The sequence below is a fragment of the Puntigrus tetrazona genome, chromosome 10 (genome assembly GCF_018831695.1).
Source record: "Puntigrus tetrazona isolate hp1 chromosome 10, ASM1883169v1, whole genome shotgun sequence".
Lineage (NCBI taxonomy): Eukaryota > Metazoa > Chordata > Actinopteri > Cypriniformes > Cyprinidae > Puntigrus > Puntigrus tetrazona.
The window spans coordinates 13,109,422-13,132,967 of NC_056708.1; the positions used below are offsets into that span (position 1 = coordinate 13,109,422).

At 38.5% G+C, this 23,546-nt stretch overlaps 1 protein-coding gene across 1 annotated transcript in view; it reads left to right on the top strand.

The window, feature by feature from the left end:
- Nucleotides 1-23,546, top strand: part of ryr1a (ryanodine receptor 1a (skeletal)) — a 43,623-nt gene that overhangs the window by 339 nt on the left and 19,738 nt on the right. Inside the window, 70 exon segments of the mRNA XM_043250507.1 lie at nucleotides 2,684-2,803; nucleotides 2,885-2,986; nucleotides 3,137-3,157; nucleotides 3,314-3,388; nucleotides 3,481-3,559; nucleotides 3,642-3,754; nucleotides 3,838-3,937; nucleotides 4,034-4,130; nucleotides 4,296-4,370; nucleotides 4,476-4,632; nucleotides 4,730-4,894; nucleotides 5,081-5,202; nucleotides 5,406-5,598; nucleotides 5,707-5,842; nucleotides 5,951-6,046; nucleotides 6,240-6,358; nucleotides 6,444-6,577; nucleotides 6,671-6,912; nucleotides 6,982-7,174; nucleotides 7,294-7,510; nucleotides 7,593-7,697; nucleotides 7,853-7,956; nucleotides 8,036-8,119; nucleotides 8,658-8,817; nucleotides 9,055-9,202; nucleotides 9,306-9,511; nucleotides 9,699-9,873; nucleotides 9,954-10,162; nucleotides 10,566-10,924; nucleotides 10,998-11,127; nucleotides 11,257-11,417; nucleotides 11,554-11,716; nucleotides 12,240-12,326; nucleotides 12,428-12,654; nucleotides 12,777-13,221; nucleotides 13,298-13,894; nucleotides 13,969-14,169; nucleotides 14,291-14,402; nucleotides 14,585-14,725; nucleotides 14,812-15,085; nucleotides 15,225-15,339; nucleotides 15,696-15,828; nucleotides 15,939-16,033; nucleotides 16,120-16,255; nucleotides 16,512-16,698; nucleotides 16,840-16,951; nucleotides 17,037-17,157; nucleotides 17,247-17,416; nucleotides 17,603-17,823; nucleotides 17,943-18,033; nucleotides 18,121-18,261; nucleotides 18,398-18,561; nucleotides 18,664-18,742; nucleotides 18,932-19,021; nucleotides 19,412-19,552; nucleotides 19,801-19,878; nucleotides 19,971-20,046; nucleotides 20,174-20,297; nucleotides 20,378-20,493; nucleotides 20,576-20,643; nucleotides 20,751-20,872; nucleotides 21,039-21,088; nucleotides 21,287-21,347; nucleotides 21,475-21,601; nucleotides 21,689-21,800; nucleotides 21,896-21,977; nucleotides 22,063-22,193; nucleotides 22,646-22,963; nucleotides 23,050-23,290; nucleotides 23,369-23,456. Of these exon segments, the coding sequence (XP_043106442.1) occupies nucleotides 2,684-2,803; nucleotides 2,885-2,986; nucleotides 3,137-3,157; nucleotides 3,314-3,388; nucleotides 3,481-3,559; nucleotides 3,642-3,754; nucleotides 3,838-3,937; nucleotides 4,034-4,130; nucleotides 4,296-4,370; nucleotides 4,476-4,632; nucleotides 4,730-4,894; nucleotides 5,081-5,202; nucleotides 5,406-5,598; nucleotides 5,707-5,842; nucleotides 5,951-6,046; nucleotides 6,240-6,358; nucleotides 6,444-6,577; nucleotides 6,671-6,912; nucleotides 6,982-7,174; nucleotides 7,294-7,510; nucleotides 7,593-7,697; nucleotides 7,853-7,956; nucleotides 8,036-8,119; nucleotides 8,658-8,817; nucleotides 9,055-9,202; nucleotides 9,306-9,511; nucleotides 9,699-9,873; nucleotides 9,954-10,162; nucleotides 10,566-10,924; nucleotides 10,998-11,127; nucleotides 11,257-11,417; nucleotides 11,554-11,716; nucleotides 12,240-12,326; nucleotides 12,428-12,654; nucleotides 12,777-13,221; nucleotides 13,298-13,894; nucleotides 13,969-14,169; nucleotides 14,291-14,402; nucleotides 14,585-14,725; nucleotides 14,812-15,085; nucleotides 15,225-15,339; nucleotides 15,696-15,828; nucleotides 15,939-16,033; nucleotides 16,120-16,255; nucleotides 16,512-16,698; nucleotides 16,840-16,951; nucleotides 17,037-17,157; nucleotides 17,247-17,416; nucleotides 17,603-17,823; nucleotides 17,943-18,033; nucleotides 18,121-18,261; nucleotides 18,398-18,561; nucleotides 18,664-18,742; nucleotides 18,932-19,021; nucleotides 19,412-19,552; nucleotides 19,801-19,878; nucleotides 19,971-20,046; nucleotides 20,174-20,297; nucleotides 20,378-20,493; nucleotides 20,576-20,643; nucleotides 20,751-20,872; nucleotides 21,039-21,088; nucleotides 21,287-21,347; nucleotides 21,475-21,601; nucleotides 21,689-21,800; nucleotides 21,896-21,977; nucleotides 22,063-22,193; nucleotides 22,646-22,963; nucleotides 23,050-23,290; nucleotides 23,369-23,456 (10,434 nt within the window).

Here is a 23,546-nt window from a genome sequence, read left to right on the forward strand (position 1 = left end):
GTACATCATTGTTTGAAGTGTAGAAATCCTGAACACTACATTTTTTGTATCGTTAAAGTTCACATTTTAGCAACTTTCTCATGTATTTTGATTGATGTTTTTGGATGAATGTGGAGCGACATGACAGGTGTGTGGATTTGCTGTCATTGTTGTCTATTTATATATGGTGCAGTGCAGAGGTTGGATTGTCACGGTTTGAAAATGGACTTTACACTTGGCACTGTGCACAGAAGCACAAAGACAACATACTGCCAAGACTAAAATATAAATCTAAACTATAATAAACATGTAGGGTGAAGATGTGTGAATTTAGGATGTAAGAATGAGGTCCATTACTGCTATAATATTTTAGCTGCGTTCTATTCTGTCACGCTTCTAGAGAGGAGCCCATCCTTGACCTCAGTGTTGTACATGCCTGACCTGGTTGTGTTGGGGTTATGTCAACATGAGCACCAAGTCATTCCTGCCAGAGCTAAAACTCCCCTGTCATGGATGCACAGAAAGATCTGAACACAGTAGAAGATCAAGATAACTAGTGCTGTTCGGCTGTTGTTTGTGATGCTGCTGTCTATGAGCTCTGGGTCTATATACAGAGATGGGATTAGCAACTGAAGCTTGTCCTAAACCAACACCTGTTTGTTTCAGTCTATTTAAAAAGTCTGTTACATGTCCTTGTACTTTTATGACAGCCCCTAGAGCTTTTCAGCTCATATTTAGAGTTATGTTTGATTAACATTTCAAGAAGACTGTTTAACTGTTAATTGAAGAAACTACACTACCAGTCAAAAGTTTGCAGACAGCTTTTATTTGTCTCTAATGATCTGAAAGTCTGAAAATCTTGAAGTTTTGAAAGTTTGTAGACAAATATGAACTGCATGTGGTTTCTCTGTTGAAAAGTCATTTATTTAACTACTAAAAACAACTTGATGATGAAAAACATTTAAAAAGTGTCCAACTTATGAACTCTACAAAACCTCTTAGAATGCATCATTGGACTAAAATACGAAAACAAGATATAAGTTTCATACCATGTTTGTGATGGATGATTTTACTGTTTTAAACTGTGCAGGTGTTTCCAAATATGTAATATCGGATTCAGATAATCTTTTATTCTGGAGTAATTGTTCAACAGGTATCAGGCCATTGACTGCTACTGATCTTTATCATTTGCTCACGACTCAGTTTACAGTCAGCATTGTTGGCAGATATGTCGTGCTTCTTTCTTGCTCGGGAAAATTGCATATAGCAGGTGCTGTAGCCTGAAATAGAGGGACAGAGAATGAGGAGGAGGCCGGGAGAGAACAGTATAAAGGGGGAAAAGCTGATTTAAAAAAGAATTTAATGAACAGATGATGTTTCAAAAAGTGACATGCTAAAATTGCTTAATATTTTTAAATGTATTTTTTGTGATTTCTTTTCTCTATGATAACTAAAAATCTATTGATTTTAAAAGATGTGAGCTCAATGAAATTATGCATTTCTGCAGTAACTTATAACATCTAAAAATGTACACATTCTCAAAAAATGTTAAATGTAAAGGTTATGTACAATTACTATATTACTAAATTGTAAAATAACTTGCCTTTTTAAAATTAAGCCAGATTCCAGTGTCACACGTAACCTTCAGAAAGCATTCTAATATGCTGACGTTTTCTTTTTCAGATTTTTTTTTTCATCCTGAAGAATTAAAAGAATTAAAAATATAATTTATTTTAAATGAAAATCTTTTATAATTATGTAAGTCTTATTCACTAGAAAAACAGTATATCTTATTCTGTGATTTATTCAATTATTTTTATATCGTGATCTTACAATGACTATATTGTCAAGTGCTAGGTGTCAGGTTGCTAGCAGCATGTGTCATTGTGGACAGGGTTTTTCACGGCCCACTGGCTTACATTCCAGCCCTGGAATATCTCAGCAGATGACACACTTACATACATAATACACCGTCACACTGACTAGTCTGTCAAGGACGTGACCTGCCCCAATTTCTTTATAAAGGCATGCTTACATTACATCTTTATTATAAAAAGTTGACTATTACATAAACTTGGCATATTTGTCCAACACATAATATAATTTGAAAAGAATCAGTGGAGCAATTTTGAAGCTGTCTATCAAATTGAGTCCTTTGAGGTAACCTTATATGGGAATATAATTACAGAGAGTGGGTGCTGCCCATAAAATGATCAGCACCACCATTGTCACTGTTTTATTAAGAACCAGCATTAGACTTTCTCATAGTGCTTGAATATATTCAGGCAAAAATCAAACTGTTTCTTCTCAAACAGGCCTTGCCTGAGCTTCCTCAAGTGTTTTGGCTGTAACCTGAGCCACATTCAGGATTAGATGCATGCTGCCCCGATCAAGGCTACAAATACCATGTTATTTAGCAGCAACGTGCGCTATGAACATACTGTTACAAAGAAAACATTGATGACTTGTCTAAAGCAGTATTTCAGGAAGTGTTAGTCTGGTATATATTACCAGACATCAGACTGGATTCCAAATAATCAAAAAAAATTGATTGATTTATTGCCATTATTAATATAGCTTCACACAAAATTGAAACACTTTAAATGAAAGGCTGTGCTTGATTTTATTAGCGTTTGTGCCCTTTATATAAATTTAAACTCTTTTAAAACTTGGTATATATTCCTGACATCCATTTTCTCTGTAGGATGACCAGGTGGTTCTGCAGTGCACTGCTACTATCCTGAAGGAGCAGATTAAACTCTGTCTGTCCTGTGAGGGTTTTGGGAATCGCCTGTGTTTTCTGGAAACCACATCAAATGCCCAGGTTTGCTTTTCATTTATGTTGCTCTCAATTTATTAGTTTTTGAATTCTCAGTGTCCTGTACACATCTTTTTGCCATTCTAGAATGTTCCTCCTGATCTGGCTATATGCTGCTTTATTCTGGAGCAGTCCTTATCTGTTCGGGCCCTTCAGGAGATGCTGGCTAATACAACTGAGCTTAATGAGGTTGGTTCAGAGCGCATTCATCGGGTCTTGGTCACCTTCATGTTCACAGCATGAGGGTTCTTCATAAATGTTTTTACATAATTTTTCTGAGCTTAGGATGACTTTTGTCTCTTGTCCTCCTTCTATTTTCTTCTCTTTTGCCTGCTTTAGGCAGTCGATTTGGATAAATGGGTAGGTTTCTCTTTGTGCCTCAAAATTGCATAATTTTGCTTATTCTTATTACTGTTTCTATTATAGCCACCTTTTCCTGTTAGTGATGTTAATTAGTGTGTCAAAAACCTCATCTCTTTATTAGTGTATAGTCATGTTTTTCCACCTTCTTTCAAGTCTTCCCAAGGAGGAGGCCACCGCACGTTGTTGTATGGTCACGCCATCCTTCTCAGACACACTCACTCTGGCATGGTGGGTCAACAAACATACATCGCAAGATAAGAAAAGATTTGCTATGGCGAAAGAATAGTTTCTTTTGATTGACATCTCTTTGCATGATGCAGTACCTCAGCTGTTTGACGACATCAAGGTCACTCACAGACAAGCTGGCCTTTGACGTGGGTTTACGAGAGGAGTCGACAGGTGTGTAATTTCTGGTGGATTATCAAAAATGTAAATATACAAAATGGAACTCTGATTGAAAGATGTCTATATCTTCATACAGGTGAAGCATGTTGGTGGACCATTCACCCTGCATCCAAGCAGAGGTCTGAGGGTGAGAAAGTCAGGGTGGGCGACGACCTCATCCTGGTTAGCGTGTCTTCTGAAAGATATCTGGTAATGCTAATCTCTACTGTATAGTCAGAAAAGGTTCATTTTGGGTGGAGTCTTTTTACCTGAAAAATCTTTCCCATCCTTAGCACCTTTCCTATGCCAGCGGAGACCTTATGGTTGACGCTTCCTTTATGCAAACTCTTTGGAACATGAACCCAGTCTGTTCTGGCTGTGAGCTGGCAGAGGGTAAGCAATATTAATATATACTGTGGAGATCACTAATTTATTTATTGTCTTTACCACAAATATAATGCATTATTTTGTGATGTTTTCGTTGATTAGGGTATCTGACTGGAGGGCATGTTCTGCGTCTTTTCCATGGGCACATGGATGAATGTTTAACAATTCCTACAGCTGACCAGGGCGATGACCAGAGACGGTGAGATATAAAGCCATATGTTAATGTAATGTAAACAATTTAACCCCTTAGCATTCCTAAGGTCTATTTTTGAATGTGATTTGTATCTCGGAAGGGACATTGTAATGCATAGGGGTTGATTTAAGTTTTTCAATGTAAACCCTGACCACAGTCAATCTTTTTCAGAAATGCACACTATGAAGGTGGAGCCGTATGTAGCCATGCCAGATCTCTGTGGAGGTTGGAGCCTCTTCGGATAGGGTTGGTGCTATTTGTACTTTGTTTGTTTCATTCTTTCAAAAGGCTTAACAAGCAGAAATTTTTATTTTCTTTTTTCCTTTGAGATGATGTTCAACCTGTACACAGGTGGAGTGGTAGCCACATGAAGTGGGGTCAATCCTTCAGAGTGCGCCACATCACCACAGGCAGGTATCTGTGTCTGGATGAAGAGAAAGGACTCCTTCTTGTGGATGCGGAAAAAGCGAATACAAAGAACTCTGCTTTCTGCTTTCGTGCTTCCAAGGTTTGTGTGCTGCTCTCAGCTTTATACCTTCCTCTCTGGGAGATTGCCCTCTTGTTTACTAACAATCTTTGACGTCAAACATAATGTGACTGAGTAGGAGAAGACAGAAGTGGCTCAGAAACGTGATGTGGAGGGAATGGGGATCCCAGAGATAAAGTATGGAGAGTCCATGTGCTTTGTGCAGCATGTCTCTACCAGCCTGTGGCTTACATATGCTTCAGTGGATGCCAAGTCTGCTCGGTTGGGACCACTGAAAAGAAAGGTACAAATATTATTCACATTATTACTAATTTAGTGTATCAAATAAATGCATTCTTCTTCCAAAAAATCCTGCTGACTCCAGACAATTGAACAGCAATGCAAATTCACTCTAGTCAGGCCTAAAACTGCACAATCAAAAAAATTCTCAGATTTCACCAGTGCTATCATGTGTGTGTCTTTTTCTTAGGCTATACTTCATCTGGAAGGTCACATGGACGATGCTCTGACTGTGGCACGTTCTCAAACAGCAGAATCCCAGGCTGCTAGAATGATCTATAGCACAACAGGACTCTTCACCCAGTTCATTAAGTAAGAAAAATCCTATGGGGGTTAAAGCTGGTCTTCTAGGATAAGTACCTAAAACCCATTAAAACATACCAGCTTAGCCAGTCTTGGAGACTAGATAGTTCAGTTTAGAGACATTGCCACTGATTTAATAAAAATGTACTGTTTTATCAAGGGTAAATATCAGGATAAATAATATTTATTTGTTAATTTGTGTTGCCTGACAGGGGTCTAGACTCTCTGAGAGGGAAGAGTAAATCTCCAGGCCCATCGTCCCCATCTCTGCCTCTAGATGCCGTGGTTCTGTCCTTGCAGGATCTCATCTTTTATTTCCGCCCTCCAGAAGAAGAGCTGGAACATGAGGAGAAGCAGACCAAACTGCGCTCCTTAAGAAACCGACAGAATCTATTCCAAGAGGAGGTTAGATATGCTAGCAAATATATATGCAAACGCACATAATTTATTGTATAAATATATATTATCTTTACATTTGCTGCATTCATTACCAAGGTCTGCTTTGTTGCATAGGGCATGATCAGTCTCGTACTGGACTGTGTTGATCGGCTGAATGTCTACAACACTTCAGCCCACTTCTCAGAGTTTGCTGGAGAAGAAGCAGCTGATTACTGGAAAGAGATTGTCAACTTATTTTATGAGCTGCTGGGTATGGCTGCGTTTACTCATGATTGGAGCATGTAATACTTATGCATGCTCTTAATGATTTACTGTTTTCAGTGTTTTTGGTGTAAAGTGTAAAACAAATTTCCTGCAGCATCTCTCATCAGAGGAAACAGGGCAAACTGTGCTTTGTTCTGTGACAATCTTGACTGGTTGGTCAGCAAACTGGACCGTTTAGAGGCATCCTCAGGTAGAAAGCCATAATTTATTTAAAACTCCAAAATAGAGATCGCTCTGATTAATTTGAGAAGCTTGAATTCTGAATTTACATTTTTTTAGGATTCTAATTTTGTCACATTTGATAAATTGAATGTATTCTTGCTGAATGAAAGAATTTTTCTTTAAAAAAAAATCTATGTATATGTGCATATTTTAACTTCCAGGCATCCTGGAGGTGCTGTATTGTATCCTTATTGAAAGCCCTGAGGTGCTCAACATCATTCAGGAGAACCACATCAAATCTATCATTGCACTCTTGGACAAACATGGACGCAATCACAAGGTTGATATCTTTTCGTAATCAAGATTGAAACTTTTCTGCACTGCACCTTCAATCACATCTGTCCTGTTATAACTTTTCACTGTAGGTTCTAGATGTGCTCTGCTCTTTATGCGTTTGTAATGGTGTTGCCGTGAGGTCCAATCAGAATCTGATCACTGAGAATCTGCTTCCAGGGCGTGATCTCCTCCTGCAGACCAACATCATTAACTATGTCACCAGGTCTGACTACAAACTAAATAATATATAATATAAAAGAGATGTAGATTAGTTTGTCTGGCTTGTGGATGGCATCTCATGTTTGATGTTTTGCAGTATGAGACCCAACATTTTTCTGGGCACATGTGAAGGCTCTACACAGTATAAGAAGTGGTACTACGAGTTAATTGTAGACCATGTGGAGTCATTCTTGACTGCTCAGGCATGTCACCTTCGTGTTGGCTGGGCTTTGACTGAGGGTTACAGCCCTTACCCAGGGGGAGGAGAGGGATGGGGAAGCAATGGAGTCGGAGATGATCTTTACTCATACGGCTTTGATGGGCTACATCTGTGGACAGGTAAGGAATCATCCTTTCTACACTTGTTCTAGGACAATAATGTCCTCTGTAACATTATGCTCTTGTCAGGTCGCGTACTACGTCAGGTGTCCTCATCTAATCCACATATTCTTGCTGCTGGAGATGTGGTGAGCTGCTGTTTGGATTTGAGCGTTCCTAGCATCTCCTTCCGGATCAACGGACATCCCGTTCAGGGCATGTTTGAGAACTTCAACCTGGATGGTCTGTTTTTCCCTGCGGTCAGCTTCTCAGCTGGGATCAAGTAAGTTCAACATGTTAATGTGAAACCTAAATCTCCAGTTTTGTTCATGGGGGCTATCAAGAAGAGTTTAGCTCTAGCCCTTATTAAACACAGTTGAACCAATTTTTTTGCTGTCACAGAGCTCGGTTTCTCCTTGGTGGACGGCATGGAGATTTTAAATTCCTTCCTCCTCCTGGTTATGCCCCATGCTATGAGGCAGTTCTGCCCAAAGATAGACTGCGTATCGAACCCATTAAAGAATACAAGCATGACTTTGATGGGGTCCGGAACCTTTTGGGACCAACCCAGTCTCTCTCCCACACTGCCTTCACTCCCTGCCCCGTGGACACTGTGCAGGTAGGATTTCAGAAAATGTAGCTAAAGGAATATATTTATAAAATGACCTCTACTGATTTTGCCATCTCAATTATTTCTGCAGATTGTGCTTCCTCCACATCTAGAGCGGATTAGAGAGAAACTGGCTGAGAACAGCCACGAGCTGTGGGCCGTCACTAGAATTGAGCAGGGCTGGACCTTTGGACCGGTCAGTCTATGAATACATAAAATAAATATAAAATTAAAAGATCTAATAACTTTTTTAAAACTCCTATGTGCACAATTAATATAAATTTTTTTAATCTTTTTGTTGGTTTTCTCTGTGTGAAGCACTCAATACTGTTAGTCTGTTGTCCCTTACAGTTTCGGGATGACAACAAGAAGTTGCATCCTTGTCTAGTGGATTTCCAGAGCCTCCCAGATCCTGAGAAGAACTACAACTTGGCAATGTCTGGAGAGACACTGAAGTGAGTGAAATATTGAGATTTTACATGGTTGTTTACATTTTGGTTAATTAATTCATTTTTCTCTTTGTTATCTCTATAGGACTCTTCTGGCTTTAGGGTGTCATGTAGGCATGGGAGACGAAAAAGCAGAGGAGAACTTAAAGAAAATCAAACTTCCTAAAACGTCAGTATTATAGAATATTCTGATAAGAACTAAACATGAATATGACTAATGAAGTCTTAATTGCTTGAATTAAATAATAAATAATACAAAATAAATAATTATTAATAATTAAATCAAATATATTTATTTTATTTATTTATTTATTTATTTATTTATTGTATTATTTTAAGAATTTAGTACTTCAGTTAGTACTACAGCAAAGATGCATTAAAATTTTTCATTATTATTTATCAGAATCCTGAAAAAAATCTTAGATTCCTCAAAATATTAAACAGTTGGGCTGTTTTCAACATTGGTAATGTTTTTGAGTAATGTTTTATTAGAATGATTTCTGAAAGATTATGTGACACTAAAAACTGGAGCAATGGATACTGGAGCATGAATTAACTACATTTTAAAATTAAAAAATTATTTGTAATTATATTAATGTTTCACAATAAAAAACTGCCGTTGCGAGCATAAGATACTGAACTCTTTGAACAGTACTAAACATGTAAAAAAAATTCTAAACTTAAATTAGTTTCTGTTTAATTCCTAGGTATATGCAAAGTAATGGATACAAACCTGCTCCTCTGGATCTCAACCATGTGAAACTGACACCGAATCAGAACACACTTGTGGAAAGACTGGCTGAAAACGGGCACAATGTCTGGGCTCGAGACCGTGTTCGTCAAGGCTGGACTTACAGTATTATTCAGGTAGGGTTGCACACTTTTTTCAGGAGCAACAAAATATAACAACAACAATAAATGACAGAAATAATGAAATGCAAATATGCATCCAGATCATGGTTTATATTTTACAAGTCATTCTGACACATTTTTTGCTTTTATTAAAATTCTTTCTTTATGTTTCTGTATTTCAGAAATACTCTTTCCTAAATTCTTAAAAATGTTAAGATATAATTTGCTTCATCTGCTTCTTATTTGTTTTAGGACATTGTGAACAAGCGCAATCCTCGTCTTGTGCCGTACAATCTACTGGATGAAAAGACGAAAAAGACCAATCGTGACAGTGTATGTGCCGCCGTACGGACTCTGATTGGCTATGGCTACAATATTGAGCCGCCTGATCAGGAGAGCAGTGAGTCTGTCCATCTGATCACTTACCAACTCAGTCTCTTCAAAGAGAACTTAAGATCATTCAATGAATTTTGTATTTGTAAACTTTAACCCATTTATTCTAGGTGGACATGGGGCTGGCAGTGGTCGGAGTGATAAGATCCGTGTGTTCAGGGCAGAAAAATCCTACGCAGTAACCCAGGGAAAATGGTACTTTGAGTTTGAGGCAGTAACAGTAGGAGAGATGAGAGTTGGGTGGGCAAGACCAAGCGTCCATGCAGACAGAGAGCTGGGATCAGATGACCTGGCCTATGTTTTCAATGGGTACAAGGTACTTCAATTTCGTTAGCATTCTTCATGGCTTCTTTGTTTTAAGAGCCTTGTTGTTTAGTTTTTTATGTAGTTTCAAGATAATCGTTGTTCAGTAGAAAATAGCATATACACAAAATTTTTTGTAAACAGGAAAATGCACAGTTCCATTTTTTTTACAGTGTATGATATAATATATCTGATTTTAGGCTCAGCGTTGGCACATAGGGAATGAGCCGTTTGGCAGGCAGTGGCAGTCTGGTGACGTGGTGGGCTGCATGATTGACCTGACAGAACAGAACATCATGTTTACTCTGAATGGAGAAATGCTTATCAGTGACTCTGGATCTGAGATGGCCTTCAAAGACATTGAGATCGGAGAAGGTGAGAGTCATGAAGAAGAATAAAATTAAGACATTAGCTGCTGTGGCATTTAATAATATGACCGTTGTTCCCATGAGCAGGATTCATCCCTGTGTGCAGTCTGGGGCTGTCTCAGGTTGGCCGTATCAACCTTGGGCAGAATGTGAGCAGCCTGCGTTACTTCACAATCTGTGGCCTGCAGGAAGGTTTCGAGCCTTTCGCCATCAACATGAAGAGAGATATTACAATGTGGTTCAGCAAGAGCTTGCCCCAGTTTGTGCCTGTGCCAACAGACCACCCTCATATTGAGGTAAAAAAAAAAAAACTCACTCAGTTTATGCAAATCTGCGCAGCTCAGCTTTCACTTTTCAAAGAACTTGTGTTAAGTTGAACAAAAACTATTAAAAAACATTTTCATTAAAAAAAATTAAAAATAATTTTTTTTTTTTTTGGTCAAAATCTAAAATTTTGCAACTAAAATTAGATGATTAAGTCTAAAACAAAATTATTAAACCCAAAACAGAAATCTAAATAATAAAAAATGTAATTATGTAAATAAAACAAATAAATGACAATTCCTAGAATTGTAAATTAAATATAAAATGAAAACTGTACATAACAAATATTCTATCAAATGTAAAAAACTATAATAGTATAATAGTGAAAACGACATGTCTCAGATCCTCAGTTTTATTTGTTTATTTCTCCAAAAGGTGTCCCGTGTGGATGGAACAGTGGATAGCGCCCCTTGTATTAAACTGACCCATAGGACATTTGGGTCTCAGAATGCCAACACAGACCTTCTGTTTTTTAGACTTAGCATGCCAATCGAATTCCATGAAACCTTCAAGGTGCCTGTAGGAGCTTCACCCCTCACCCGAACCCTCACTATCCCTGAGGATGAGGCCCTTGAGGTGGATCCTGAATCTGAATTTGAGCTCCTGAAGAAGTCAGCCACTCGTAAGGAGCAAGATGAGAAAGAAAAAGAGCCATCCGTGCCAAAAGAGCTTCCTGGCAACAAAGAGGGCGAGAATGAGAAGGACACCACCACAGAGAAAAGCAAAAAGAGAGGGTGAGAGAATATAAAATCAATGAGAGATATGTCATCCTCTCTTTGATTCTGAAATAGTATCCATGATTTCCAGGTTTTTTTCCAAGGCGAAGAAGGCAGCGTTTATTGCTCCACCACCAGTGGTGCCAACAATGCCTCGTCTGATGGAGGATGTTGTCCCAGATGATCGAGACGATGTTGATATTATCTCTAACACAACGACTGTATGGATGAAATTTAATTTATATTTCTTACTGAAAATCTTTGTATCACCTAGAATTTCATCTAAGTATTGCTTTCATCCTTGACAATGTTGTCATGTATAATAAAAACCCTTCTTTTCATTCCACCAGTATTATTATTCAGTCCGGGTGTTTGCCGGACAGGAGCCCAGTGGAGTATGGGTAGGATGGGTCACTCCTGACTACCACCAGTATGATCCACATTTTGATCTTGTTAAAGTCAGAAATGTAACTGTTACGGTTGGGGACGATAAAGGCAACATTCATGACAGGTAAGACCATTCTTCTATATACTTGGTACATTTTCCTCCATAATAGGCATACGGGATATGAGTAAGGACTAAAACCATTTCATATCACTTTACATTTCTCAAAACAATACAGTGTCTTTCCTCCTTCTTTCCTCAGTGTAAAACGCAGCAATTGCTACATGGTTTGGGGAGGAGAGTTTAGCAGCTCGCAGCAAACACGCATCAGTCAGGAGGATTTTGTGATTGGATGCTTGGTGGACCTGGACACAGGACTGATGACCTTTACAGCCAACGGGAAGGAGATCAATGCCTTCTACCAGGTCAGAGAAAGTGGTGTCACTTTGAAAGTGAATCACTACATGTTGGCTTTAGTGTTCCAAATTATAATATAACATAATATCATTTTATATAAAAATTTACTAGTGCTTTCGTGATTAATGAAATGCAAAAAACAACAAAAAAATCATATCTATTACATAATGTATGTATGCATACTGTTTTATATTTGTTATGTATATATAAATATACACAAATACACACATATTTAAAATATTTACATGTATTACCATGCATACATTTGTTTTTTATTAAATATAAATATATTTCATATATAATCATATATTTTTTTTAAATATATGTGTATTTACATATACATAGGACACACACATATATTAAACATATATTATGTAAACAAAAACCTTTTTTTTGGATGTGATTAGTCACAATTAATTGCTTGACAGCACTGATATGTTTTTATTTATTTCTTTTATTTTTCAAATGCTTAAAAGCACCATCATTTTATGCCCATTTAATGTGACATTAAGCTCTTTCTCTGTGTTTCAGGTGGAACCCAATACTAAGCTCTTCCCTGCTGTCTTTTGTTTGCCGTCAAGCCAGAGCATGTTACAGGTGGAACTCGGCAAACTAAAGGTCACTATCTCATGCTCTAATTTCATTTGAAAAAATATAATACAGTAATTTTAAATGTCAATTGGTCTTTTCTTATTCTACTTATTCTTCTCTATATCCAGAACATTATGCCCATCTCTGCGGCCATGTTCCGTAGTGACCATAAGAACCCAGTCCCTCAATGTCCTCCCAGGTTGGATGTCCAGATGTTGACACCAGTCATATGGAGCCGGATGCCTAATCACTTTTTAGCACCTGAAACTGGCCGTGTGAGTGAGAGACAGGGCTGGAAAGTGCAATGCATGGAACCTCTTATTATGATGGCACTCCACATTCCAGAAGAAAACAGGTATTGCCTCAGTATGGAAATAATACTTGATTATATCATTACAACATTTTAAATGAAATAATTAGTGTTCTGATAAATGTAACTTTCAAAACTGAAAAAAGATTTTTTCCTTTTATCTCCAGGTGCATTGACATACTGGAACTGTCAGAGCGCAGCGACCTAATGAAGTTCCATTATCACACACTGAAACTCTACGGTTCAGTGTGCGCTTTGGGCAATAACCGTGTTGCTCACGCCCTCTGCAGCCATGTTGACGAATCACAGCTCTTTTATGCCATTGAAAACACCTACCTTCCTGGCCCTATCCGCAGCGGCTACTACGACTTGCTCATCTCCATGCACCTTGAGTCTGCCAAGCGCAACCGTCTCATGACAAATAAAGAGTTCATTGTGCCCATGACAGATGAGACTCGTAGCATCACCCTCTACTCTGATGCCGAAAAGGCCCATGCACTTCCTGGTGTCGGGCTCACCACCTGTCTACGCCCCAAGCTGCATTTCGCCCCAACAGGATTTGTGGGTACTAATGCAGACCTCTACACCCTCAGTCCCGTTTTACCTCTGCAGGTAGGTGGAGAAAATTAAATTTGCTTCTTGACAGAAAATTAGCATCTTAATTTCTTTTTATCTTTCTGTGCTGTAGATGCTTAAAGACCATGCCCTCAGCATGCTAACAGAAGCCGTGCAGGACGGTGGGCAGGCCATGCGGGATCCTGTAGGTGGCAGCGTTGAGTTTCACTTTGTGCCCATTCTGAAGCTCATCAGCACCTTGCTAATAATGGGCGTGTTTGATGACAGTGATGTCAAACACATCCTGAAGCTGATCGAACCATCCGTCTTCACTGATGGCGAGAACCCAGCTGAAGAACCGGAGGCTGCCAAAACTGGAGATGCCGAACAACAACTGGTCTGCAAAGAGGAAGGATTGGAGGTGAAAGAGGAAGAGGAGCAAGTAGAATGTGAAAATGAGGAAGAGATGTTCGATGAAGGTATGGGAGAGGAGGAGGAAGAAGAGATTGAAGAAGAGGAAGAGCTCAAACTTGAGGAGGAGGAATATGAAAAGCATGCAGGAAAAGAAGGGAAGGAGGATGAACATGCTGCAGAAAAAATGGATAGAGAGAAAACAACGGATGAAGACGTTGAGAAAGAAACTGGTGCAAGAGAGGCAGAAGCAAAGGAAGAGGAGGATGTGGGAGAGGGACTGCTGCACATGAAGCTTCCTGAGTCTGTTAAACTTCAGGTAAAGTACAATCGATGGAAGACTTTCAAATATTTTAGTATTTCTCTAACTTTTTTTGTCTTTCTCATCCTTAGATGTGTACTCTCTTGCAATATTTCTGCGACTGTGAGCTACGCCACAGAGTGGAAGCCATCATTGCTTTCTCTGACAGGTTTGTCAACCAGGTGCAGACCAATCAGAGACATCGATATAATGAGCTTATGCAGGCCTTCACAATGAGTGCTGCAGAAACAGCCCGGAAGACTCGTGAATTCCGCTCCCCTCCACAGGAACAGGTACTGTTTAACCGCTCTGGAGAAACGACGCAGCCTTAGTGTATATATAAAGCTTTTTCAGCTTTAAGGATAAATTTTATCTCCAGGTGAAAAAGAGGTAACATTTACACTGTTTATTCAGGTGAACATGTTAATGAGCTTTAAGAACTGTCCAGAGGAGGAAGTTTGCCCTGTTCCTGAGGAAGTTCGAAATGGACTACTGACATTTCACCATGACCTTTTGGCTCACTGTGGTCAGTTTAACCACACAAACTAAACCCTTTTCTAAAAACATATACTGTTACTCTTTTATATGTGGATTAATATTATTATTTGTCTATGTTTGCTGCTGCTAACATATCTATTTCAATCATCAACAGTCACTGTTGTTAAACATAATGTAGGGAGTAACATGTATTCTCCTTCTCTCTTAAAGGGGTTCATATTGAAGAGGAAGAGCAGGAAGAGGAGGTGGACACCTCTCTCCGTGGGCGCCTCCGGAGACTAGTAGAGAAAGTTAAAAGCTTGCGAAAGAAGCCAGAGGCTGAGCCTGAACCTGAAGAAGATAAAAAACCCAGTAAATGGCTTTGTGCTTCATATTATACTTTAAAGTCCTTTGTTTCCCATACCATAATTACATGAACTTTTGCTCTTGTGTCACAGGTACTCTGCAGGAGCTGATTTCCCACACCATGATCCACTGGGCTCAAGAGTCTTTCATTCAGAACCCTGAGCTGGTGCGGCTCATGTTCAGTCTGCTACACCGACAGTACGACGCACTGGGTGAGCTGATCCGAGCATTGCCCAAAGCCTACACTATTAATGCAGTATCTGTGCAAGACACAATGGAGCTACTGGAGTGTCTGGGACAGATCCGCTCCCTGCTTATCGTACAGATGGGGCCTGAAGAGGAGAGGCTAATGATTCAAAGTATTGGGTGAGAGAGTGATTGCACACTTAAAATGCTCCTCAGCTTTAATAAGTAACAATAGCAACTGCAAAAGATATCTTTTGCTTACACGTCAGGAATTTACACCTTGTTGGAGTTGCAACCATACTCTGTTTTTTGCTTTCAGAAATATCATGAGCAACAGGGTATTCTACCAGCACCCCAACTTGATGAGAGCTCTGGGGATGCATGAGACGGTCATGGAGGTTATGGTGAACGTACTCGGAGGTGGAGATTCCAAGGTACTCTATTATTAAAAGACTTATTAGACAATATTAAAACATTTGACTGCTTTGAAAGATTTTTTGGTTACACTTTATTTTCATAGTCCACTTTAGATATTCTACTAACTATAAAAAACTAATAATAATTCTTATTCATTTGCAACTACATGTCTACTAACTGTCAGAGTAAACTGTTAGGGTAGGTTTAGGGTTAGTAGAATAAGTTCACATATACTTGCAAAGTTTCTAGTCAGTATATTGTGGACCAATCAAAATAAAGTGTTAGAAGTTATTAAGCAGACAGTCTGCTTATACTTTAATACCTGCTAGTTGACATGTAGGTGCAAAGTTTAATTTACATTTTCTCTGAGCAGGAGATCAGATTCCCTCGAATGGTGACCAACTGCTGTCGTTTCCTGTGTTATTTCTGCCGTATCAGTAGACAAAATCAGCGCTCAATGTTTGATCACCTGGGCTACCTCCTGCAGAACAGTGGCATTGGGCTAGGTAAAATCTAATTTTAGAGAAACTCAACTTTATAAACTGTTTCTTCCGTTTATCTTCTGTATGTGTGTTTATGTTTAGCCTAGTTAAAATTGATGCGAACACTTTTTTAGGAATGCGTGGTTCCACTCCTCTTGATGTTGCTGCTGCATCCTGTATCGATAATAATGAACTTGCCCTGGCCCTCCAAGAGCAAGACCTGGAAATGGTGTGTCAACCTAAAATACAAATGAAAAACTTCACGACCAGTTCTTGTGGCTGCAAGAAACTCTTTTTGTTTTTCTGTTTATGCAGGTGGTTAAGTACTTGGCAGGTTGTGGTTTGCAGAGCTGCCCCATGCTCTTATCAAAAGGTTACCCAGATATTGGGTGGAATCCTTGTGGAGGCGAGAAGTATCTGGATTTCCTGCGCTTTGCTGTATTTGTTAATGGTTTGTATTTATAATGTGACAATTGTCGTAACTGGGCAAAGGAGAGTATAGTTTGCATACATTAGATACTGTATACTCTTGGCTTGTTTGTAATTGACAGAATCTTGATATGACTATATAAAAAAGTCAAATAATAATAACAATAATAATAATTTATGGTACAGCTATGTTGGATCTAATATCCCTAAATTCACTTCAATTGAGTTTAATTAAACTGAATTGTTTTCCAACATTATGTGTTTTTTTCTTATTTCAGGAGAGAGCGTGGAAGAGAACGCTAATGTGGTGGTCCGACTGCTGATCAGGAGGCCTGAGTGTTTTGGTCCCGCTCTGAGAGGAGAAGGGGGCAACGGTCTGCTTGCTGCCATTGAAGAGGCCATTAAGATCTCAGAAGATCCTGCAAGAGATGGACCCACTGTTAAAAAAGACAGACGCTTCCCCATGTGCGTTCAAATGATCTTATCCTGACATCTTATACTTAATTATATCTTGACAAAGTAACCCAGTGGGATAATTTGTTACTGTTTGCTTTCAAATTGGTATATAAAGAGGTTTTTGGGTGTTTCTTGTTTATGTTGTGTCAGGTTTGGAGGTGAAGAGCAGCATGAGGAGAACAGAGTGCACCTGGGAAATGCAATCATGTCCTTTTATTCAGCTCTCATTGATTTGCTGGGTCGTTGTGCCCCGGAAATGCATGTAAGTACATTTGTATGCTAATGTTTGAATCATGCTAAATAAAATCTGAGTAACTGAGCATCTCACAATTTCATGTCTTGCATAGTTGATCCAAGCTGGTAAAGGTGAGGCTTTAAGAATCAGGGCCATTCTTAGGTCTCTAGTGCCAATTGAAGATCTGGTTGGTGTGATCAGCTTGTCTTTCCAGATACCTGCTTTTGGAAAAGGTAATGATCAGTTAAGAGCTTATAGATAGATACAAGTATTCATGCCATTCTCACACTTTTTTCACTCTGTTTTGCCAATTACATTTCAGATAACAGCATCATTGAACCAAAGATGTCTGCCAGTTTTGTGCCTGATCATAAAGCACCAATGGTTCTGTTTCTGGACAGAGTTTATGGCATCGATAACCAGGACTTCCTGTTGCATGTACTGGAAGTGGGCTTTCTGCCTGACATGAGAGCAGCAGCTTCCTTAGATACAGTAAGATACATACTATATCTTTCTTCACTAATAAAAATGCTGTTTGTGATTTGCATTCAAATAATATGAGACATATTGAGCTTAGCTGTTTACATGGTAATTATGGGTTCAAGTCTATCTTGCAATATTCTCTGTACATAACTGTTTGCAGTACTGTCACAATGACCATCCTGTTTGTTCTCTAAGGCCGCATTCAGCACTACAGAAATGGCCCTGGCACTGAATCGTTACCTGTGCTCCGCTGTGCTTCCTCTTATCACTAAATGTGCTCCTTTATTTGCCGGGACGGACCACCGTGCCATCATGATCGACTCCATGCTCCACACCATCTACAGGCTGTCCCGAGGACGCTCTCTAACCAAAGCTCAGAGAGATGTTATTGAGGAATGCCTCATGTCTTTGTGCAGGTGAGTGTTATGCACAGAAGCAAACAGCAGTAAAACCACAAGTGTGCATTCAAAACATGTTTAGCTTGCGTCATTATTTGCGATTGTTTGTGATTTATTGTTTGATGTTTGCTTTACAGGTACCTGCGTCCATCCATGCTCCAGCACCTCCTCAGGCGACTAGTGTTTGATGTGCCGATTTTGAACGAGTATGCTAAAATGCCCCTTAAGGTATTCCATTATTTCATCACACATACAGTAGGTATTATTGATGGTTTCTGCAGTTATTTTATCTTTGTGTGTGTGATTATTTTGCAGCTGCTTACTAATCATTACGAGCGTTGTTGGAAGTACTATTGTTTGCCCAATGGTTGGGCTAACTTTGGTGTATCATCAGAGGAGGAGCTTCATCTGACCCGTAAACTCTTCTGGGGAATTTTTGAATCTCTGGCCCACAAGGTGAGAATACATCCTCTTTTGTGTAGTAAATACAAAAGATGCTGTTACTGAGCTGTTTGAGGGTGTTATTCTGTTCCAAAATTTAGTCAATAGACAGAGTAACATTGTAGCTTTTCTAATTTGTGTCTAACAACAGAAATTTGATGCGGAGCTATTCAAAATTGCCATGCCTTGTATATGTGCGATTGCTGGAGCGATTCCTCCTGATTATGTGGATGCCAGTTACTCCTCCAAAACAGAGAAAAAGGCCTCTGTCGATGCTGAGGGCAACTTTGATCCCAAACCTGTGGATACAACCAAGTATGTCTAATAATTCAATCATTCTGTTAAGCTTCATAAATAAAATAAGCAAAAAGTCAAATATTTAATTATTTGTGCTATTTTAATGTTGTCTTTATATAGCACTATAATTCCAGAGAAGCTGGATGGTTTCATTAACAGATATGCAGAATACACACATGATAAATGGGCTTTTGAAAAGGTATGTGTTTTATTATTTGTTCACTTATTTGTTTATTTTTTGTAACTCATTGCTAGGGGGTCTGTAGGTTGCAATGGTTGATAATATGTTATGAGTGGTTCCTAGGTGGTTGGTTTCTGATTCTAATTCGTTTTTATTATTATGTATTTATTTGTGTAAGAGTCTTACCGGTGCATTATAATCCATCAGATTCAAAACAACTGGACTTTTGGTGAGGTGTTGGATGAAAATGCCAAAACTCATCCCATGCTCAGGCCTTACAAAACATTCTCTGAAAAGGTAACAGACATTATGTATTAGATTTGTCATTATGGTGAGCTTAGAAACAGCTGAAGACTAAATCCAAGTGCAGAATAAATAAGTTTAATAAAGATAATCCAAAAACATATATTCCAAACAGAACAAAACATAAAACAAAATAAGAACCGATGCAAACGCCAATTAAACACTAAAAAAGTCAACTAATACCTAAATCGATGAATAAATCATAAAAGACACTACAACCAGACAGCTTGGAAAGGCGTTAAAAAAAACTACATGGCCAAAATTGCTAAATTACATTAGCCCTAAACAAAACACAGAACAGAGGATATTTGACTTAATAGTGTTCTTTTTGTTTATTGCAATAGCCTTATTTCATATATTTTCATTCAATGATGTTTGCATTAGGACAAAGAAATCTACCGCTGGCCTATTAAAGAGTCCATCAAGGCCATGATTGCATGGGAGTGGACGCTGGACAAAGCCAGAGATGGAGACGATGAGAAAACAGAAAAGAAGACAGCTCGTAAGATCTCACAGACAGCACAGGTAAGGACAGAATGGAAAAACTAGCTGCATACTGCTGTATCCAAGTTATGTTTTGTGATTTTTGTTTACATATTTTTTTTATATATATATATATATATATATATATATATATATATATATATATATATATATATATATATATATATATATATATATATATATATATATATATATATAGTTACATATATTATATAAAACTTTAAAACTTTAAATAAAAGTATGATATTATAATTAATTTATTTTCATAGGCAACTTATGATCCCAGTCATGGCTACAGCCCTCAGCCAATTGATATCTCAGGCATGACTCTTTCCAGAGAGCTACAGGTACACACCGCTATAGCACATTCCCATTAGTTCAATATCACAATTTAACACAATACAAAGCATCATAGCTAACCACACACTACGTGTTGTAGTCCATGGCAGAGCAGCTTGCAGAAAACTATCACAACACCTGGGGGCGCAAAAAGAAAATGGAATTACAAGCAAAAGGTTTGCATTTCTCTAGTGTCTCATCAGTTTTTACAATTGTTTTACAATTGCCTTGGTATTAATATTAAAATTTGTATTTTTAGTTGCAACTCTTTTTAGTTTGTCCACATTTCTATTTTTGAATTAGGGGGCGGCACACACCCTTTGCTTGTGCCTTATGACACACTGACGGCTAAAGAAAAGGCTCGAGATAGAGAGAAGGCATATGAGCTGCTTAAGTTTCTCCAGTTGAATGGATATGCTGTGACAAGGTACAGAAGCCACTGAAACCTATATATACTCCAAAATATAATTCTGTATAATTCTGATTGTCTAAAATCTCTCTGTCCAGAGGGCTCAAAGATATGGAAAGTGACATTTCCTCTATTGAGAAGCGTTTTGCATATGGCTTCCTACAGAAGCTGCTAAAGTGGATGGATATCGCCCAAGAATTCATAGCACATCTTGGTACAACTTTCTTAATCCTTATTATATGCATTTATGGAATAATTGAAATAAACTACATATCATGTAACATTTATGTTTACAGAGGCTGTTGTGAGCAGTGGCCGTGTGGAAAAATCACCACACGAGCAAGAGATAAAGTTCTTTGCCAAGGTCAGGCTCTTTTGGTCTACTGTATATGCCCAAAATGTCTTTCAGCATTTGAACATTAGCACAGGACTGTGAATAGTTTGTGATTTTTTTTTTTTTGTCATCCGCAGATCCTTTTGCCTTTAATAAATCAATATTTTAAAAATCACTGCCTCTACTTCCTTTCCACACCTGCCAAAATCCTTGGCAGTGGCGGACATGCTTCCAACAAGGAAAAAGAGATGATTGCAAGGTAACAATACACTTACAGGCAATTTACAAGATGTTAATGACAAAAATTAGGCCAAATCTTCTTACTTCATGTATTTTGCTACTTCTTTCCCTCTCGCTGCAATTCTTTTTCCTTTTCCTCTCATTCATTCTTTGTGTTCCTTTGGTTTCTTTTCATTTGGTATCAGCATCTTCTGTAAGATGTCTGCCCTGGTGCGACACAGAGTGTTTCTCTTTGGTAAGATATCTACTCTGCTGTCTTCCATCATTTTCCTTTCTGTTTTCTCACTGTTTTTATTTCTTACTGTTTTGCTTTCTTTTTGTGTGTTGCTGTTCATCAACAAAAATAAGTGGAGCATCTATTTTGCTTTACCATGGGTCTTAAAAAAGCTACATTTCTGTCCTTGATGTAATGCCATCTATTTGTCATGCACAGGTACGGATGCACCTGCTATTGTCAACTGCCTTCATATTCTTGCACGGTCACTTGATGCAAGGTAAACCACTGAAATGAATTTCCAATCAGAACAGAGAAAGTTTGTGAAGTTTTACATTGTGGCATTCTGATTTCACTGATTTTGAAACTGTGCTTGATTTTCAATTAAATTAATTTCATGTTGACAGAACTGTGATGAAATCTGGACCTGAGATCGTAAAAGCAGGATTGCGTTTGTTCTTTGAGAGTGCAGCTGATGACATTGAAAAGATGGTGGAGAACCTCAAACTCGGCAAAGTGTCCAAAGGGAATCAGGTACAGTTCGAGTAATGCTTACTGTATATGACAAAATTAATTAGCATTGTTTTTGCATGGTATAAATATTTTTGTTTTTTCTCTCAGCCAGTTAAAGGTGTATCCCAGAATATTAATTACACCACAACAGCTCTGCTCCCTGTCCTCACTTCACTGTTTGACCACATCGCTCAACACCAATTTGGAGATGATGTTATTTGTAAGGAATTTTTTGAAAACTGAAATGCATATATACTTGTTTTAAATAGTGCTAAAATGTAGTTCAATTAAACCAGTCTCTTTTGTTTCTGTTAGTGGATGATTTGCAGATGTCCTGTTACCGAATCATGTGTAGCATCTACTCTTCGGGAACTGTAAAAACACCTCATGCAGAGAGGTTTGTTAAAAGTCTGTGTGTGTGTGTTTGTGTAAGTCTATATTGGATGTTCCTGTACAGTAGATTTCCTCTATATTTACATTAGGCATAGACCAGCCCTTGGAGAATGTCTTGCTCATCTCGCTGCAGCCATGCCTGTGGCCTACCTGGAGCCACATCTTAATGAATACAACACGTTTTCAGTGTACACTACCAAGACACCCAGAGAAAGAACTAGTAAGTCCATTTAAAAGATGATACTACTTAAATGTTACAGAAGATTTTTCATTTCAACTGCTATTTTTATGAACACTGTTTGTTAAAGAATTCTGAAAACAAAAATCTATTTCCACAAAAATATTAAGTAGCACAGCTGGTTTCAATATTGATAATAATAGGAAATGTTTCTTGAACACCAAGTTCAAGATATCAGATGATTTGATTTCTGAATTTGATTTCATGTGATGGCTGCTTTAAAGTTTTTACAAAATGTAATTTTAAATTGTAATATTTCACAATGTTAGTGCAATATTACTGGATAAATACTGAAAAAAATGTAACCTTGATGAACATGAGAGACTGCTCGAAAACATTTACAAATCTTAGGACTCCAAACTTTTAAATGGTTATATATATCCATTCTGTATTTGTTTCTAATTGTTTTGGGGTTTTTTTCCATTAATCTACAGTCCTTGGCCTTCCAAACCACGTCCAGGAGCTGTGTGACATTCCTGAGTTAGACATATTATTGAAAGAGATTGGGGACCTTGCTGAATCGGGTGCTCGCTACACTGAAATGCCTCACGTGATCGAGGTCACCCTGCCCATGCTGTGTAACTATCTGCCCCGCTGGTGGGAGAGAGGAATGGAGATCTTCCTCGAATTGGAGGGTAAGCTGTGTACAGACGTCACCTCTGATCATCTCAACCAGCTCCTTGGAAGTATCATGAAAATTGTGGTCAACAACTTGGGAATTGACGAAGCTTCCTGGATGAAGAGGCTTGCAGGTACCAGAAGTTGTCGTTCTCAACTCTGTGTTTGTATTTTAGATTTAGTATCTGATCTTCAACTCAATATCCCTGTCTCGATCCAGTGTTCTCCCAGCCTATTGTGAGCCGAGCCAAACCAGAGATGCTCAAATCCCATTTCATTCCCACCATGGAGAAGCTGAAGAAGCGTACAGCTAAAGTAGTGGCTGAGGAGGAGCACCTGCGTATGGAGGGGAAGTCTGAGGGGGACGAGGAGGAAGGAACTATTAGAGATGAATTTGCAGTTCTCTGTAGAGACCTATATGCACTGTACCCTCTTCTCATACGTTATGTGGATAACAACAGGTATTTTATAGTTTCCTGTGTAGGTTTTATTCTTATTTTTAGCTTTTTTTGACATTTTAAATGTCACATGGGTTTTAGAGCAAGATGGCTGACGTGCCGGGACCCAGATGCTGAGGAATTGTTCCGCATGGTGGGAGAGGTCTTCATCTTCTGGTCTAAATCTCATGTAAGACACATATGTCTGACTCATTAAAACGAACAGTGTCTGCATTCATGATAGCCACAACATATGATATTTTAACACAACAAGCTACAA